The following is an 18,874-nucleotide window of genomic DNA, read 5'->3' on the forward strand; positions in this document are numbered from 1 at the left end:
ATGAATACGATATATTAGAATATTATAAGATAGATTACTAATTTATAATATAAATTAATGAGATAAAATATTACAATATACTATTATTCGACAAAATATTAATAGAAATTAATTTATTATCATATTCTAAATTTTGATATTTTTAAATGAATTGTTATTTTTATAATATATTATTATAATATTAGATTTATATTAATAAAAAATAAAATATGAATATTTTTAAAAATTAATTTATAAATAATCTATAAATAAAATAACATGAAAGTTGAAAATACGCCATCATAATTCATAACACAGTACACAAGTGTAACTACTTTGTTTATTAGCCACATTGGTGGGCTTAATGGCGTAAACTTGTGCCTGGCTCGACAATATAGGGCTCGTGATCAGGGTCCTATTTGGGTCGGCGTACTAAACACTCGCCTCACAAGTCGCACCGTCACTTTCTTTCTCTTCTCTGGCTCTCTTCCTAACTAGTGGCTAGTTAGCTTTCCGAAGACAAAACTGGAAGTCAAAATGGAAGGCAAAACTTGTCCGTTCAAGGTACGATAAGGAGCCTGCCGCTCACTCTTAAAATATCTTTGTTCTTTTACTTCTTGTCCGAAATCTCTTGTAAAACTATGTTAGCTTTTCCAGAAATTTTGAAACTCTGTTGTAAATTTTAGCTGATTTATGGTTGTTCTGTACTGCAGATAATATTGGGTTCATCTTCCATAGCTCGCCGTAATATATTATCAGAAATGGGATATGAATTCACACTCATGGTAATTTTCATATCTTTTTGGAAATTTAATTGTTACTTATTCTAATTAAAAAGATTGTTTCAGTTGGGTTTGTCTTTCTAGAGTGCAGATATTGATGAGAAGGGTATCAGAAAGGAGAAGCCGGAAGAGTTGGTCATGGCTCTCGCTGAAGCAAAGGTTCTGGTTTTTATTTAATGGTGGATTTCTTATTTGGAATGATTGTTTTGATTTGCGGGAAAAAAAAGAGAGTCTAAAATCAATGTTATATTTCTTTGCTTTGAGCACCGTTATTAATATATCATGTGTGTGTGTGTGTGTACTACTTGCTTCAGTTGCTTGTATGTGCGCTTATTGTATACTTCTCTGTTTTATAGAAATACTATCAAATTGGAGAAGGAATATATATATGTGTGTGTGTATTACTTGCTTCAGTTGCTTGTATGCGCGCTTATTGTCTACTTCTCTGTTTTATAGAAATACTATCAAACTGGAGAAGGAATATGTGTGTGTGTGTGTGTGTGTGTGTGTTTGTATTGATTTTAATGTGATTTACATCTCAGGCTGATTCCATTGTATCAAAGCTACAAAGCATCAATAATCAAGAGAAGGATGAGATACCAACTATTTTGATTGCTGCTGATACAGTATGTCTCAAGTCTTGACTTTGTTTAGTTACTGGTTGAATCTCCTATTTTACGTAATTGGCAATTATTTCACCTAATGTCATATTGTCTGAGCCTCCAAGGTATATTTTTGGAGGAAGTAAATGATCTGTTACAATATCAATAGCATAAGAGCTACTTAAGGTCTTGTTTCTTGTTTTTTCATTGCAACTTAAGGCTAATTGTGGGGGTTTGTTTGGGGGGGGGGGGACTTAGGTTGAATCTTATGTCTCTTTCGCTAAAGGCTAGTTCTAATCCTTGGTAGGCTTATCACGAAAGAATAAAAAGTGGGCCTAAATAAAGGATTATTCAAGCTTCTGATGAGCGTTCACGTTTAAAGTGTGGCTTTTGTATGCTTGGGTCACATGCATGTGCTTTCTTTTGACCGTTTCCACTGCAGCTGTTGCCTGCTGCATGGTATTTTCTTGGTATATGCTTAGCCAGTCGAAATTTCTCTTCATTGGTGATCATAAATGATGCAGAGCTGACAATGCTAACTACTTCCGATTGAGTATAATTCTATTCATTTTAGACTTCCCGACATGTTTAATTATGGACACAATCTATGTTGCATGTGTCAAACTTTTGAAGAACAGTTCACAAGTATTCTAGTGCAGCATAAACCCTTTCTTTTCTGGTAAAAATATATTTAATTTCTATATGCTTGTACTTCTGTTTTAATATTGTCAATCATTCCCACCCGTCAATCTTTCAGCAGGTCCCTATAATAGCTTCCTTATATGACTGTTGCAACGCATGAGTTCATTTTCTCAATTAGTGTGAATTGTTTTAATCATAATTTACAATATTTTTAAGGGGCCAAATGGCTCACTGTTAATCAAATTTACCATTGGTTTTAAACTTGACATGCTTTCTCTGTGAAATAAACCCAATAATCCATGAAGTATGCCAGACTACTTTGTTGGTATATCTTTTCTGTCTTAAGCACGTTTTCAAAATGCATCTTTAAACATAGATGGCAATTGGCAAAAATTCATGCTTCTAACGTGTATTAGGGGATTAAAAACAACCCAATAATCCGTGAAGTATGCCGGACTACTTTGTTGGTATATCTTTTCTGTCCTAAGCACGTTTTCAAAATGCATCTTCAAACATAGATGGCAATTGGCAAAAATTCATGCTTCTAACTTGTATTAGGGGATTAAAAACAACCCTTCCACCCTTTTCACTCATTGTTATGTTAAATGATCTCGAGGTGGTGGTCTATGAAGGTGTTGTAAGGGAAAAGCCAGCCAACGAGAAAGAAGCACGTGAATTTATAAGAGGTTTGTCTTAATATTTTTCAATCTGATCCTTACTTTTCTACTCTTTTAAAACTTTACTGAATACCATTGTGCAGGCTATTCGGGTGGGCATTGTGCAACTGTGGGATCTGTTATAGTTACTAACCTTAAAACCGGAATCAGAAAAGGAGAATGGGATAGAGTTGAGGTATTAATGGTTTTCATTCTTGATTCCAATATCTAAACCTTGGCAACTGCTTGAATAATTATCAAACTTCTCTGATTTTAATGAACAGAGAACTTTGGAGTAAGGTAAATGACGTGCTAGCCGTGTAATTTTATTGTGTGTTATATTCTTTCTCAGTTGTGTCAAGTACCTAGTGAAGCATGTTTCATGAGAAGAAAGATATCTCTTAAGAACTCCCAACATATGTGACGAACATATCATAACACAGTTTTCAAGTATGAATAAATATAGACTGAAACCGTGCTGGTTTTGAACCCACTTGTTTCGAGGAATTGGCTAGCGCAGAACATTTCTCAAAACAATACCTAAGTAACCCAACACTGCCTATTGGATCTGGAACTTAAATGCCAATACTCACAATTTTGATAGTCATACCAGTGATTTGGAGAACTCTGCAATGTTGTTCCGTTCGTTGTCGTGTATGTTGGCTATTGTTCTCCAGCTTTCTTTGTGAAATTATTGGGTCTTGCATCAAAGGCACATGAAATAGTAATGAAGAATGTTTTTCTACCTACTTTGCATGTTATATCACCTTATCCTTATGTAATTGAAGGGGTAAAGCAAGTTATCATTAGACGGATCTGCGTTGTAGTTATGCTAATTCCACTCTAGGCACTTGATACGTATTGTAAAAGTTACAAAAGCATATTCATAATGTGCTTAACATTTTCTTTTTCACAATTTCATTTGTAATGCCCTGCAGATATATTTTCACGAAATACCAGATGAGATCATCGAGAAACTAGTAAGAGTTTTCTTCTTCTACTTTTTCATTCTCCCTCATTTTGCTTATTTCGTGGGAAATATTGGTTATCCTTGTCTGTTTCTTACCTGTTCAGATTGAGGAAGGGGCTGTATTACATGTTGCTGGAGCACTGGTTATCGAGCATCCTTTGATAATGCCATATGTTAAACAAGTGGTTAGTGTGATTATTTTCTTATGGATGATGGATCATGTTATTACGAACTAACAAATCCGTAAATAATTCACATATGTGTAGGATTTGCCACTTTGTAGAATTGATGCTATTCTTGGTGAAAATGCTTCATGCTGTCTTGTATTTAGTTAAATCAACATGCTTAACTTCAATATGCAATTTTAGGCAATGCTTGAATTCTTCCATACCGAAATAGGTTGATAAAATGCCTTGACAGCCCTTGAACGCTGTTTCAGAACCCCAAAGCATCTTATACCGTTGGCTACTTGATTTCACTAACAGAACATTATATTTTGACATTAGAGGAGGCAAGATAAGACGATGTTTGATATCGTTGCAGGTAGGGACAACGGACAGCGTGATGGGATTGCCGAAAGCTCTAACAGAGAAACTAATAAAGGAAGTCCTCTAGCATCTGCATTATTCGATTCCATTTTCGGAGTTCATTCGAATTTATTCTGTTGGGTTGATAGACCCATATTAGACATTTTTACTTCATTCAAATGTTCTGAATGTGGGATACCTCTAATGTTCACACTTTTGATTGTAAAAGTTGTATTTGAGAAGGCTACTTATTGTTAATGCCATTTAAGATGCATCTCTGAACTCTGATTGTATTCGTAGTATTACTGTACTTTTTTTTCAAATGCTCATAAATCTGATTGGCAGTGTGCAGTAAATCGTACGTAAGTTCGAGCTTAGTATAATAATTGTAACGTTCTCAAAATTTCGGTGTTGAAAAAATATACAGTTATGATGTGTTCATTCACTTCCACGTGTTATAGTAAATTATTAGTTTAATAAATTGAATATTGATAAAGGTTGGAGGATCAAAGGAATAATTATTTTAAATGATAAAGATTCATGAATTCGTGAAAGTAGAAATGTACAGGGATCAATGATCAAATTGCTCATTTGTTGAAAATATAGAGAACATATCGTAAAAGGTTATTATCATAATTGATTAAAAAATATATATTCTTGTATTAAAAAATTATTGAATTTAAATTTAATATCAATCATAACTAATAATTATAATCAACTATTTACATTTAAATATGGAGTCTCACTAATCAAAAGTAAATATGGACTCATGGTATTAGGTGGCAAAGTTATGACCAAGTTGGTGTAGATTAGTGATTGGAACCAACTTCTAGTAATTTGGTGACGATGGGATAGGTGAAATTATTGTCATGACCAGAGTTAGGAAAGGAGATCCATTTTTTCCTTATCTATTCATTATGGTATGAATGCGTTTTCTTGTTTGTTGAATTTGGAAGGGAAGCATGAAGTCTTTGATTTCCACCCTAAATGTAGGAGGATTATATTAACTCATATATATTTGCTGATGATCCCTTGGTGTTTATTAAAGGTAACATCTTTTCTATTCTGGCAGTCCAAAATGTTTTGGAAATGTTTTGCAGGATGTCGGGACTGCAAATGAATACATCTAAGAATGAGTTGTTATGTTCTGGTGTGGGAGATTGTAGTACCCAAAATTTGGTTAGTGACCAAAATGAATAAATTGAAATTTTGGTGCCTAAAGTATAAACTTTGGAAAGTTCAGAATCAAAGTGTAATTTTAAAAAGTTGTATAACTTGGTCCCGTAAATGAATAGTTTACCCCCAAGAATGACATTTTCATGGGTTTTAGATTTTTCGTACGGAGTCTGTGTTAAAAGCTATAAAGTGTGAAAGTTTGAGAAAATTTTGGATAATCGGATCGAATCGAAAATTCATGAAATTTTGCTAGATGATAAAAAATGGTCAAAAATGTCTTTTCCATGATTTAAAATGATAAGATTTAATGTAGACCATTGGATTTAAGTTGATTTCCATGTTAAATCTTAGCCATAAGATTAAAAAGGACAAGATTGCAATTTTAGAACTTTACAAGGGTAAAATTGTAATCTACTAACTTCATGGATTAATTTCAGCCCTTGAATGATAAATTTAATAAGTGACATGATTAGGATCATTAGATTTTAAGGTCATAATAATCATTTTGGACTAAAATGAATTTTTAAATTCATTTAGGTTATAAAATAATAATAAAAAGGACTAAAAATTCAAGAAAACTCTTGAATTTGCTGCTTCCGTGGGTTCAAAAACAAAGGTATTTTTTTATGCATTTTGAGTTAGATTTAAGGTTAAGACATGAAATCCAATTTTGTTCTCTATTAAATTCTCTTTCATTTGGTACCGTTTGTTCATGTTGTTCATGCTTAAAACTCTAAATTTATGAAAAGGGTGGATGAAGGGATGATGAAATTTGAGATTTTAAGGCTTGAAAATGATGATATAGGTGTTGTGAAGTTGATTTCATGTTCCAAATAATGAAAAATACATTAGTTTTCCTTCAAGGGTCCATTTAGAAAAGATGAAAAGTTAAGGGGTTGATGTTTTGAATTGATTTTTATGTTAGATATGATGAGAATATTAAGTTATATGCCTTAGCATGTTTATTCAAGCTTGAGAATGAGGAAGAATGATTGAATCTTAATAGTAACCAAAACGACACTTTAGGAAAAGTTTGGGAATTACATTCAAAGCTTGAATTTGATGAAGGCCGCGGTAGAAAATCACAATAAATATTTAAATGTGTTGTTTGAAACTTGAAAACATTTTGGAAAGTGATGGATTGCCATATGTGTTTCTCAAGGAAAAGTTTATAGCAAAATTCAAGCGACTTATTTATTATCTTTCAAGGATTAATTTAATGAATTATTGGATTTAGACTTGAAATGTGAAATTTTTATGATTAATTCTTAAAGCCTAAAAGAGAAAAATAAGGGTTTGAGGTGAAATTTGGTTTAAAGGTTAATTCAAGTAAATTAATACGGAAATGAAGTGTATGAAACATTGTAATTACAATGTTGTATTGGAATGAATATTATGAAATTTTCCTACATTATATACGCATGGGTTAGATGGATTCTAACATGTGTTTTTGATTTTTGATTTTTGTGTTATGTGTTTGATGTATTTATAGACATTAATCAAAACCGGGATCTAACTAGCAACAAAGGAAAGAAAAAAGATCGAGCTTAAAGCTTAGTGAGACTTATATTTTGACTTGTATAAAAAATGTCAATGTGGGTGCAATGCATACATAACATGATACATGGATTTTTTTTACATCATTAAGAAGACTTGTGACGAGTCTACCTTATTTATATTGAAATGATATTTATGTCATTAATCATATATTTGACATGTTCTAAATATGTCAAAAGTTAATATAAAATGCATTGATCACTAGTTTATTTATGATGTTATATAATGAATGTTATTTTGGGTATGAATTGTCTAATGTTGAATTATGTTGATATACAATGTCATATATGAAATAAATATAGATTATATGTCTGGGTAGGTCATTGAGGGACAGTGGTATAGTTGACATGCCATATAGTCCAGCAGCAGGCTGCATAATTGAATTAACACTATAGTGTATATAAAGGACACTTAGTGCATGTGGTGGGCACGACCTTATGTGTATTAGCATCTCAGTGCATATTTGACTTGTGTACCTAGGGTTCTCATAGGCTTATATTTGGGTTATGGTTTATTGGTTAATAAATTATAAGTAGGTGATTAAGCTTATGAGCTTATAAAATAAATGACAAGTATATTGGTAAGAAATTATATACATTGTTTATTTCATGTTAATATTGTAACATGAAGGTAATACAGGTAAAGTGATCATGATGCATTGAGTATTGTTATTCATGTATATATACATTGTATTACACTTATTATTATTATTGCATCACTAAGTGTATACTTAGCGTGTAATGATTTTCATGCATAGGTAAAAAACAAAAAATTGGAGTAAGGAGTATCAAGCATCACACTCATCAAGAGGTATATCTACATTATCAGTAATTACATCAATCTGATATAATTTAAATTTCTAGTTGGCATGTATATAATAATAATAGTTGGTTTCTACTAGTTTAGATATAATTGGTAATAAATTATAAGCTAGTAATGTTGGTAATGATGGATAATGGTTAAAATAAACAATGAATAATTTATATTAGTGTTTGTAATTGGTAAATGAATTACAAGTTTAATAATATTGTTAAATTATAAGCAATTTTTAAGCAATTATTAGTTATGTACTGCTAAGTTGCTACCTGAAATTGGATTTAGTTTGCTTAATTAAAAATTAGGAATTGATGTTACAGGATAAATTGATAAATGGTTTAAATTTAAAAGTTATAAAACCAGTTTGTGACATTATTACTCATATTTGAGAATTAAATACGGGTAAGGGTGCTACAGAGATTCTAATGTGCAAAGTCTTGATGAGATATATGGGTTTAGTATTGGTTCATTGCTTGTGAGATATTTAGGTGTCCCCTTGTTACTAAGAATCTATCTTACACTGATTGTGAGAGATTAGTGGAGAAAATTATGAGGAGAATTAGAAGTTGGTCTGTAAAATGTATAACTTTTGTTAGTAGGTTACAACTCATTCAGGCAGTGATCTTTAGTATACAAAATTTTTGGAGTAGGATTTTTTTTGCTGGTTAAAAAGTTCATAAAGTAAATTACAAGGATTTGTGCTGTTTTTGTTTGGAAAGGAAGTGATATTTCTGTCGTGGGGCTAGAGTCAGTTGGGAGAGAATTTGTCACCCTAAGTGTGAAGGGAGACTTGGAGTTAAGCACATCTTAGTATGAAATAAAACTTGCGTGATGAAGTGTTTGTAGTTGATTCTGTCCCAGTCTGGTTCTCTTTGGGTAGTTTGGGTGGAGAAATATTTGTTGAAAGGTTGCACTATTTGGCAATTCCAAGTTAAGATTAGTCATAATTGGGCTTGAAAAAAATTAATCAAGATGATTTGACCCTTATTGATAATTTGCACGAGGGGTACAAGGCAAGGCAAGTTTGGGAGCTGTTTAGGCACAAACAAGATAGGGTGCCTTGGTTTAGAGTTGTATGGGGAGGGTTGGTCATTCCTCGACATTCTTTTATTTCATGGTTGGTAGTGCAAGATAGACTACAACAAAGAATAGGATGATAATATGGAGCTGCCAAATTGATCATTTTTGCTTACTTTGTGGCGATGCTTTGGAAACGTGTGATCATCTTTTTATTGAGTGTTGTTATTCTAGTCAAGTTTGACAATTGATTTTGAAGGCTTGTAGACATTTTGTTTCTCACAACTATTGGATGGTTTTGATTGATTGGTTGTAGAGGTTTGTTAAGGGGGAGTCTTTGAGGGTTGCTATCATGCATATAGTTTGGTGTTCTTTTAATTAATATATTTGGCAAGAAAGGAATAGTAGGTAGCATGGAAGTGCAGCACGTCAGTGTTTTGCTATTTTTTCTCTGATAAAAAATTATATTAAACTAAGGCTTGTTGGATAAAAAATTATAAGACTTACCTTGTACAGAGACTACAATCGTCAAAGCTTGAGAGATTGGAATTGAAGAGAAATAAAATGAAAATATTTAAAATATAATGTAATATCAAGTTTGTGCCCTACGCACTCTATTAACGATAACTTATATGATAATCAATTCAGACAATTAACAGACTCATCACACATCTCATTTGCATGACTCGATCAAACTTCACCAAATTACAGTTATATCAGTGTATAATGTGACATATACTAAAGGAACAAATGATATATATCTCCTCCCCTCTACAGACACTCTCTCAAAATATATTTTACTTTTCGATCTAAGTTTAAGTTGACTCATGATTTTCTATCCACATAAAAAGATTAAACTACAAATTAAATGATCCACATATTTTATCATTATAAACCACCACCTTATATATAATAGTAATCATTATCTAATGATTTAAGCTTTATTTTCTCTCTTTTTAATTACCTCTTGAATAGATTTTTTCTCCTAAAAACAAATAATATAAACAGTTATCGATTCAATAGAAAAAATCAGGGAAATTACAAGTGATGATAGCAAGTACTGCTATTGTTTATTGAAAATTTAGTATAAAATCCAGCACAATACTTAAAAAGCTCGATAATTATAGAGTTCCAACTTCTTTATTATGTTAAGCTGACTCGATGTAACATATACAATCATACACAGTACTTAGAAGGAGCCATAGGTAGGGAGAATCACCACCTCGATTCTCAATTTCTTTTATGTATATTAGCATTTCGGTGTATATTTAACTCGTGTGCCCAGGGTTCTCATAGGCTTATATTTGGGTTATGGTTTATTGGTTAATAAATTATAAGCAGGTGATTAAGCTTATAAGCTTATAGAATAAATGACAAGTGAATTGGTAAGAAATTATATACATTGTTTATTTCATGTTAATATTGTAACATGAAGGTAATACAGGTAAAGTGATCATGATGCATTGAGTATTGTTATTCCATTATATATACTTTGTATTACACTTATTATTATTATTGAATCACTAAGTGTATACTTAGCGTGTGATGATTTTCATGCGTAGGTAAAAAAAAATTGGAGTAAGGAGTATCAAGCATCACACTCATCAAGAGGTATATCTACATTATCAGTAATTACATCAATCTGATATAATTTAAATTTCTAGTTGACATGTATATAATAATAATAGTTGGTTTCTACTAGTTTAGATATAATTGGTAATAAATTATAAGCTAGTAATGTTGGTAATGATGGATAATGGTTAAAATAAACAATGAATAATTTATATTAGTGTTTGTAATTGGTAAATGAATTAAAAGTTTAATAATATTGTTAAATTATAAGCAAATTTTAAGCAACTATTAGTTATATACTGCTAAGTTGCTACCTGAAATTGGATTTAGTTTGGTTAATTAAAAATTAGAAATTGACGTTACAAGATAAATTGATAAATGATTTAAATTTAAAAGTTATAAAATCAGTTTGTGATATTCTGACTCGTATTTGAGAATTAAATACGGGTAAGGGTGCTACAGAGATTCTAATGTGCAAAGTCTTGATGAGATATATAGGTTTAGTATTGGTTCATTGCTTGTGAGATATTTAGGTGTCCCCTTGTTACCAAGAATCTATCTTACACTGATTGTGAGGGATTAGTGGAGAAAAATATGAGGAGAATTAGAAGTTGGCCTGTAAAATTATAACTTTTGCTAATAGGTTACAACTCATTCAGCACTGATCTTTAGTTTACAAAAATTTTTGGAGTAGGATTTTTTTGCTGGTTAAAAAGTTCATAAAGTAAATTACAAAGGTTTGTGCTGCTTTTGTTTGGAAAGGAAGTGATGTTTCTGCTCGTGGGGCTAGAATCAGTTGGGAGAGAATTTGTCACCCTAAGTGTGAAAGGAGACTTGGAGTTAAGGACATCTTAGTATGGAATAAAGCTTGCGTGTGTTTGTAGTTGATTCTGTCCCAGTCTGGTTCTCTTTGGGTAGCTTGGGTGGAGAAATATTTGTTGAAAGGTTGCACTATTTGGCAATTCCAAGTTAAGATTAGTCATAATTGGTCTTGAAAAAAATTAATCAAGTTTAGAGATGATTTGGCCCTTATTGATAATTTGCACGAGGGGTACAAGGCAAGGCAGGTTTGGGAGTTGTTTAGGCACAAACAAGATAGGGTGCCTTGGTTTAGAGTTGTATGGGGAGGGTTGGTCATTCCTCGACATTCTTTTATTTCATGGTTGGTAGTGCAAGATAGACTACAACAAAGAATAGAATGATAAGATGGGGCTGCCAAATTGATCCTTTTTGCTTACTTTGTGGCGATGCTTTGGAAACGTGTGATCATCATTTTATTGAGTGTTGTTATTCTAGTCAAGTTTGACAATTGATTTTGCAGGCTTGTAGACATTTTGTTTCTTTCAACTATTGGATGGTTTTCATTGATTGGTTGCAGAGGTTTGTCATGGGGGAGTCTTTGAGGGTTGCTATCATGCATATAGTTTGGTGTGCTTTTAATTACTACATTTGGCAAGAAAGGAATAGTAGGTAGCATGGAAGGGCAGCACGTCAGTGTTTTGCTATTTTTTCTCAGATAAAAAATGATACTAAACTAAGGCTTGTTGGATAAAAAATTATAAGACTTACCTTGTACAGAGACTACAATCGTCAAAGCTTGAGTGATTGGAATTGAAGAGAAATAAAATGAAAATATTTAAAATATAATGTAATATCAATTAACAGACTCGTCACACATCTCATTTGCATGACTCGATCAAACTTCACCAAATTACAGTTATATCAGTGTATCATGTGACATATACTAAAAGAACAAATGATATATATACCCTCCCCTCTACATACACTCTCAAAATATATTTTACGTTTCGATCTGAGTTCAAGTTGACTCATGATTTTCTATCCACATAAAAAGATTAAACCACAAATCAAACTATCCATCACATCTTTTATCATTATAAACCACCACCTTACCTATTATTAATTACCTCTTGATTAGATTTTTTTCTAAAATCAAATAATATAAACAGTTATCGATTCAATAGAAAAACTCAGGGAAATTACAAGTGATAATAGCAAGTACTGCTATTGTTTATTGAAAATTTAGTATAAAATCCAGTACAATACTTAAAAAGCACGATAATTATAGAGTTCCAACTTCTTTGTTATATTAAGCTGACTCGACGTAACATATACAATCATACACAGTACTTAGAAGGAGCCATTCTCCATTTCTTTTATGTATATAGTTTTTACAGATCCTTTCACAATGTAGCTGAAACTGCTGCTTCATTCCAGCTATACAGCATCTACACAAACCTGTACAAGATTTAAGAAAACAAGAGCTAAGAGCATTAAACAAAATAAACTTACATTGTTTCACCTTTTATTTTTAAAAATAATTTGTTCAACACTTACATTGGATAAACGTCTATCCATGTTATACTATGAAAATTATTACATTTTAGATGAAATATAGGATATTGGCTTCATGAAATATGAAGAGGCACTGCTAACTTTTTTTAAGTTCATTTATTTTTGGCAAATTACAAATGGAGAAAACAACATGAAACTTTAATCACTACTTCTACTGTTGGTTAGGTTCATCTATTTTATGATACGGAACTCAAGCTCTTTGAATTATATAGTATATATATATATATATAGAACCATGTGCATGTGATATAAACAAAAGAAGGTTAGATTTCATACAGGTCTGTTCTTTTATATTAAGTTGTAAAAGCTGGATGCAATTATTATATTAATCTAAAAATTTAATTTCATCATTCTAATCTAAACTGATACAACTCAATTTGATTATTTAGTAAGAAAAAAGAAATCCCTCACGTATTAAGTTTGAAACAGTTATCAAGTAGCTAATATTCTATCGAAGAGTAGCAGTGAGTATTAAGTTACCTTTACACATACGAGCAGCAGTTCATGTACTGTTATTTCCCAGTGCTTTTGTAATCGGGTATAGGGATTTGACCAGATTCAATATAGCTGACATCCGTCACCAAGATCTCGTAGTGCCTTCTCACTTGTTCGGGTGATTTATCACCGACAGCCGCCGCCACTTTTTCCCAGCGGTCTGGAGTGTCCTTGTCATATACAGCCAGTGCCTTTTCAAATAGTTTGTTTTGCGTTGGAGTCCAGTGGGAGTTAGAATCACGTGAAGAAGACCTAGAACTTAACGACATTATAATTACAACTTTGGGTATATGAATCGAAAAACAAAAGCTCGGATGTGATGGATATGAAGTGAACAAAAAAAGTTGGGGACTAGGAATGTTTGTCTATCACAGATTAGACCCTAAAAAAGGAGGGGTAACTAACAAAAGAGAAAACAAGCCAGCAATGAAGGAAAACTAGATTGCTGCCTCAGTTAAGGGGGTGACATGATGCTCGTTATTTATAACGAGGCGACATCGGTGAGTAACTGAGCCTTGAATGCTCGGGTTTGAGTTTGATCCGAGGTTCACGTGATTTATAATCTATTATTTAACAATCATTTATTTGGTTTCTTAACATATAAATATTTATTATCATTTGACAGAAACAATATATAAGTCATCATGTAAGGTTTAAAAAAAAACTTTTCTCTCGACAATTGTTCATCGTTATCTTCAGTCTATTTATTCTCTATTTTTCTTCCACCGAATAATTCATCATGATTCCCCATCCAAACTAGAAAATATAAACTGTCAAAAGCCGTCACAATCTAACTTTTTTCATCAACATTGATAAAGATTAGGATAAATTATATGTTTAGTACTCAACAATCACTTCTGTTTTGTTTTGGTTACCAAACAATTTTTTTCAAAATCGTAATGAGCGTTCAATTTTGATTTCATTTTAATCATTCACTGTTAAAAGATTAATATAATTGCACTAATTTATCCATAAAAGTTAAATACTCAAACTCGTTTGATCGAGTGAATTTAGAAAATTTAAACGGAATTCGGATAGCTTGGGAGTCTAAGTATTTTGTTTATATTTTATTGTAGTGTCGTAAGCTGGCGAATATTTGGGGTTAGAAACAAGATATGATTCGATTGCTTAAGCAAAGGGTTTTAATGGAGAAGAATCAAATGTCATGGAACACTCTTTTCGTAAGTCTTGTCCGTTGTTCTTTATTGGATCAAGTTGACTTGGCCGAGAATTTATCAGATGGTGGGGATTAGATCCCAAAACAGTATACTCCATCACCATAGATGCTCCAAAATATGATCCTCCACCATCCTTTTTAAAACCCAACAAATATACAGTAAGATATTCTACCGTTTTCTTCTTTTTTTCATCAGTGGGAAGATGAGATTTTCTTGTGTTGTTTGCCGACTTGGTAATATATACTCTATTTAAAGGAGGATCATTTATATTGAACATATTCTTCTTCTTTCGTGTTAGGATTGTGAAAAATATTGCTAGTAGCATTTAATTCAATTCTCGGGTCTTTAGTGGATTTGGGATTTAGAATGTAAGAGCAAAGACCGGTGTCTTTTGAGCACCTGGTGGAGCCTATTCCTCTGGTATAGCAGTTAACTCTTTTGAATGGTAAAGGGGCACGATGAAAGGACCACTCTTTGAGGGAATCTATGAATAAAGCAAGGAGAACTAGTTTTGGAAACATGTTTCTATTATTGTTGGATCCACTCAAACATAGTAAAAAGCGTGTTTTTTGCTCATGGAATGTCCCAAAAGACGAGAACCAATGGGATGGAATTGTTCACTCTTGTAGGTTGAATTGAAGTGGTGAGTGTAAATGTTTCTTCATGTTGGGATTTTGATATTGATTCAATCATTTGGCTTGGTTTTTAGCGTGATTAGAGAAGATAGGGGCATAGGGTTAGTCACAGAACGCAGGAAGAAAGCAGCAGCATAGGAACTTCAACTCATGGAAGGCCACAACAGAGAACAGATATTTAAACTTCCTGCTGTTGCAATTATGGAACAAAACCGGAAACAATGAAAGAAGACATGGAAAACCTCAAGCTATGTTATATCTTTACACCCAATTCTGAAAGAGTTTCAAACATACGTGTCAGATCTCAAGCAAATGACAGGCAAATGAAAAGTCAGGGCAACATAGATCTCAAACACCAAGTATAAACAAATAAAAACTGTGGGATTAACATACCCAACCTTTCCCCAGCAGGAGGAGATCAGGGAAGATGTTTCAAATTTTGGTTCATAAGCTGGTTGCCATGGCAACCAAAAGCTGCCTGTAGATGAAAAATCAGTGTTCTAATCCTAGCAGAAGAAAGAGTACAGAGGAGCATTAGAAGCTTTTCACTTGGGTTTAGAATCGATCAAGAAGCACAGGTTCGTTGATATTCACCAGGGATACAAGTTCTACCCAACAATGAAACATATAGTGCCCTCGTATCTTGCTCGACATAAGAAACGAAAGACATGGAATGTTATGAAGCAACATACTCAGGGGCTGACCGCATTCTGAATATAGACAGATACTAAAACATAGAATACGTGTATAGGCTTCAATTATATGAAAGAATATGCAGAGTAACAAAAGTGGTTGCCAATAAAAATGGAAAAGCTAAAGTGCTTCCCGATAGAATTATGTACAACCATTGTTGCCAATACTAGCATGATCATGCACATAAGAAGAGGGAACAAGAGAATTTGTCATTCGCAAATTGGTTTTGTGCCGAAGCTGCTTAAGCAGATTGCAAAGGCTTGGAACGCAGAGAGTGGGTAACGATAATCCATGGTGAAAATGTCCTTACCAATCTTCCCAAATTGCAGAATCACTTTGTCTCGTTCTGCTACTGAAATGTTTTGGCCCGGCTCTGCAGTGGCCACCAACTGGAAATTTTTTACAGAAGCCACGGTAACTCGTCCTTTGAAATTTAGGCACCAACACTGCAACTGTTCATGCCATCTAGGAGCTTTTTTTTTCAAAATTAAGGGTGTACTTTGCCCTGAATTTTCAGGCTTACCACAGACAGGTGAGTTGAGTCCAATGCGTGGCTTTTTTCCTTTTGAATCTATCGGTGGTGAAGGATCATCTTCAGGGTAATTTGCAAATGTCGATGGAGTCGGAGCAGTTCCTCCCTTTTCGATGGCAGAGACAGGGATCGAGTGCATTATACACTTCAATCTGCTCGGACCTTTAGCGCGAAGAACATTGAGCTCATAAGATATAGTGGTGGTGTTAACATTAGTCATAGGGACCCTTGGAGGTACCGGCTTCAAGTAGGTTTTCCAACATGATGGATAACCGGATTGTGAAGAAGAATCAGGCTGAGGATGGCTCTCAAAAAATGTTGAACTTGGTTCCCAGGAAATTTGACCTGTTAAAGTTTCCCTCTTTAAAGCGCACAAAGAACTAGCCAACCAATCCTTAAAAAAATAACTTTACCCATCTAAAAGCTAACCTGAGTTTTCCAATATAATCGTTGCTTGGCTTTGAGAAATCATCTCCCTTTAAATATATCATAAAATCAGTGCAGGTAGCCCTTCTAACTTTCTTTGCCACCAATAGCTGTTTACTCAAATCACCAGACAAAGCTGTAAATTCATAAAAGAAAACTAATAAACGTTAGTTGGATAATCGAAGGGATAAGTTTCAAAATTCTATATAGATTTTGATTCAATGTGCAAAGCGACGTGATAAATTTAATTTGGTGCAACTATACTAATTAAACTTTGATTTTAATTCGATTATATCATCTAATTAAACTTTGATTTTAATTCAATTATATCATGTGCATACGGTGCTAGTGACAAAAATTAAATTAAAATTAAAATTTCAAAAATACATTACACCGAATGAAGTTCTCCTTGGAAACATATTACTAAGCTGAAACATATAGTTTTAAGAATCAAAAACACTCATTTTCACCAAAAAAGGAATGATAGGAAAATGAAAAATTACCAGGACTGAGACCCATATGCAATCGATATGTTGAAGTTTCCCTTTCCCTCCTAATAAAGCATTGAATCGGAGCCTCTCTTGGTCCAGGCTATACCCCCCATAAAAGAAACACCAATAAACAATTAAACCGAATTTTTTCCAATAAAAATGTAAAAAGGAAATATTGAAACTTCACCTGCTTTAGTGATACAGGGAAAGTGAAGAAGCCACATTGTTCAGGTGTTCTAATAATTTCTTTCGTAATTTCCCTCCATGACTTACAAACGGCAGCACAAGCAACCACGTCTCTCCTTCCCGGCCAACATTTTTCCTTTGTTTCCACTCTTTGTATAATATCCAACAGTAATTCCGGAGGCAAATTTGCCCATTGTCCTTGCTCGATTTCAGTTGAAGAACCAACTAATAACGGACAAGAATGAGCAGCTTCTGGTGCAATATGGGATCGTCCACGCCTACTATTATCTTTCCTCTTTGGACTATTCTTCGATATATTTCCAATCTCCCGAATAAAGTTTTTCAATTGCATTTTTCCTTTATTTTGGCCTGACAGAGCTGGAAAATTAACGATAAATCATAATAGGTGAAAACAATAAGATAAGAGATGAAAACTTTTTCTTGTTTTGATTCTTTGATTTCTTAGTTTACCTGAAAGATTTGGATTCTTCTTCTGTTATCGGATCCAAACTTGAAAGAGAACGCCTTGAGAAAGAATCTTCAAAAAAACCGAGGAGGAAATTTTGGGAAATATCAGGGATTTTCAGAAAAGATAGATGAATTCGTCGGAGAACACGATAGAGAGAGGCGAAATGGAGAATGTACACGGTTTCCAATCAATGAGAAGAACAAAGAGAGCGAGGAAGAGAATCTAATGTGATGAGAAATTTTGAGATTTGCACCCGTTTTCTTTTTCTGTTATAATAGAAATAACATTAAAGATCGGCGGTGCTGTTCATTTCCTCTCTCTCCCTTTCTCTCTATTTCCACTTCTCACTCCGTCGCGGCCTCCGCCTCTCAAGCTGCTCTCCGATTGTGACAACCGTCTCCTTTCTGTTTCTATTTGATTCTAATTTAAATAAAAAAAAGTATTTTAATTTTTCTTTATTTTCAATCTTGTCCACTGATTTATTTGGCGGGTGTTTTTCTTTCCCCCCGTCTATCCAGATAGATTTTGGTCTCACGAATTCATTTTTTTTAACTATGATTTCTATCATATTATTGGGTTTGTTATTATTTTTTAATATTTTTAATAAAAATTATTTAAAATATTATTATTTTTATTTAAAATATTAATATTTTTTAATATTTTTGGTAAAATGTATAATAATAATAAAATTAATAGAAAAAAATAATATTTTAGATAATTTTTACTGAAAATATTAAAAAATTATTAACAAAATCAATAACGTTTTTCCTTAATCGTATATTAAGACGGTCTTACATTATACTTCTCCTATTTTTTTCATCATTTCATGTGATGACTTTTATGGGGGAATTTTCACTGCCTTGTTTGTCATTTTTATATAGTAATAAAATATATATACACTTTAAAATTCTTTAAATTAAAATAAAATTTAAATTTAAATGTATCTAGATTTGTAATTTTTAATATTATAAAAATGATTATATTAAATGAGTTAATATTCAATTTTTTTAAAAGTAATATGAAAAAAATATTCATTTATCGAAAACCGTATCAACATCTTATCAATTACAGATTGAACAAACATAATCGAGAATATC

General features: G+C 32.6%; 1 protein-coding gene and 1 pseudogene across 1 annotated transcript; one reads left to right on the forward strand and one right to left on the reverse strand.

Annotated features, from left to right (window-relative positions):
• Positions 1 to 432: 432 nt before the first annotated feature.
• On the forward strand, positions 433 to 4,374 carry LOC120138467 (7-methyl-GTP pyrophosphatase-like). Its single transcript, XM_039153925.1, has 9 exons — positions 433 to 543; positions 693 to 764; positions 846 to 920; positions 1,304 to 1,387; positions 2,622 to 2,691; positions 2,766 to 2,857; positions 3,600 to 3,641; positions 3,736 to 3,816; positions 4,175 to 4,374. Exons 1-9 carry the CDS (start codon positions 517 to 519, stop codon positions 4,244 to 4,246), a joined length of 615 nt encoding a protein of 204 aa, XP_039009856.1. The 5' UTR covers positions 433 to 516; the 3' UTR covers positions 4,247 to 4,374.
• An 11,435-nt stretch (positions 4,375 to 15,809) lies between these two features.
• Positions 15,810 to 18,102, reverse strand: LOC120138458 (annotated as a pseudogene).
• Positions 18,103 to 18,874: the final 772 nt, after the last annotated feature.

The sequence above is a fragment of the Hibiscus syriacus genome, unplaced genomic scaffold (assembly GCF_006381635.1).
Source record: "Hibiscus syriacus cultivar Baekdansim isolate YM2019G1 unplaced genomic scaffold, ASM638163v2 tig00002226_pilon, whole genome shotgun sequence".
Taxonomy (NCBI): domain Eukaryota; kingdom Viridiplantae; phylum Streptophyta; class Magnoliopsida; order Malvales; family Malvaceae; genus Hibiscus; species Hibiscus syriacus.

Coding starts and splice junctions, on each gene's coding strand:
- LOC120138467 (XM_039153925.1), top strand. CDS start 517: ATGGAAGGCAAAACTTGTCCGTTCAAG. Junction 544..692: donor GCAAAACTTGTCCGTTCAAG/GTACGATAAGGA, acceptor TCTGTACTGCAG/ATAATATTGGGTTCATCTTC. Junction 3,817..4,174: donor TGCCATATGTTAAACAAGTG/GTTAGTGTGATT, acceptor ATATCGTTGCAG/GTAGGGACAACGGACAGCGT.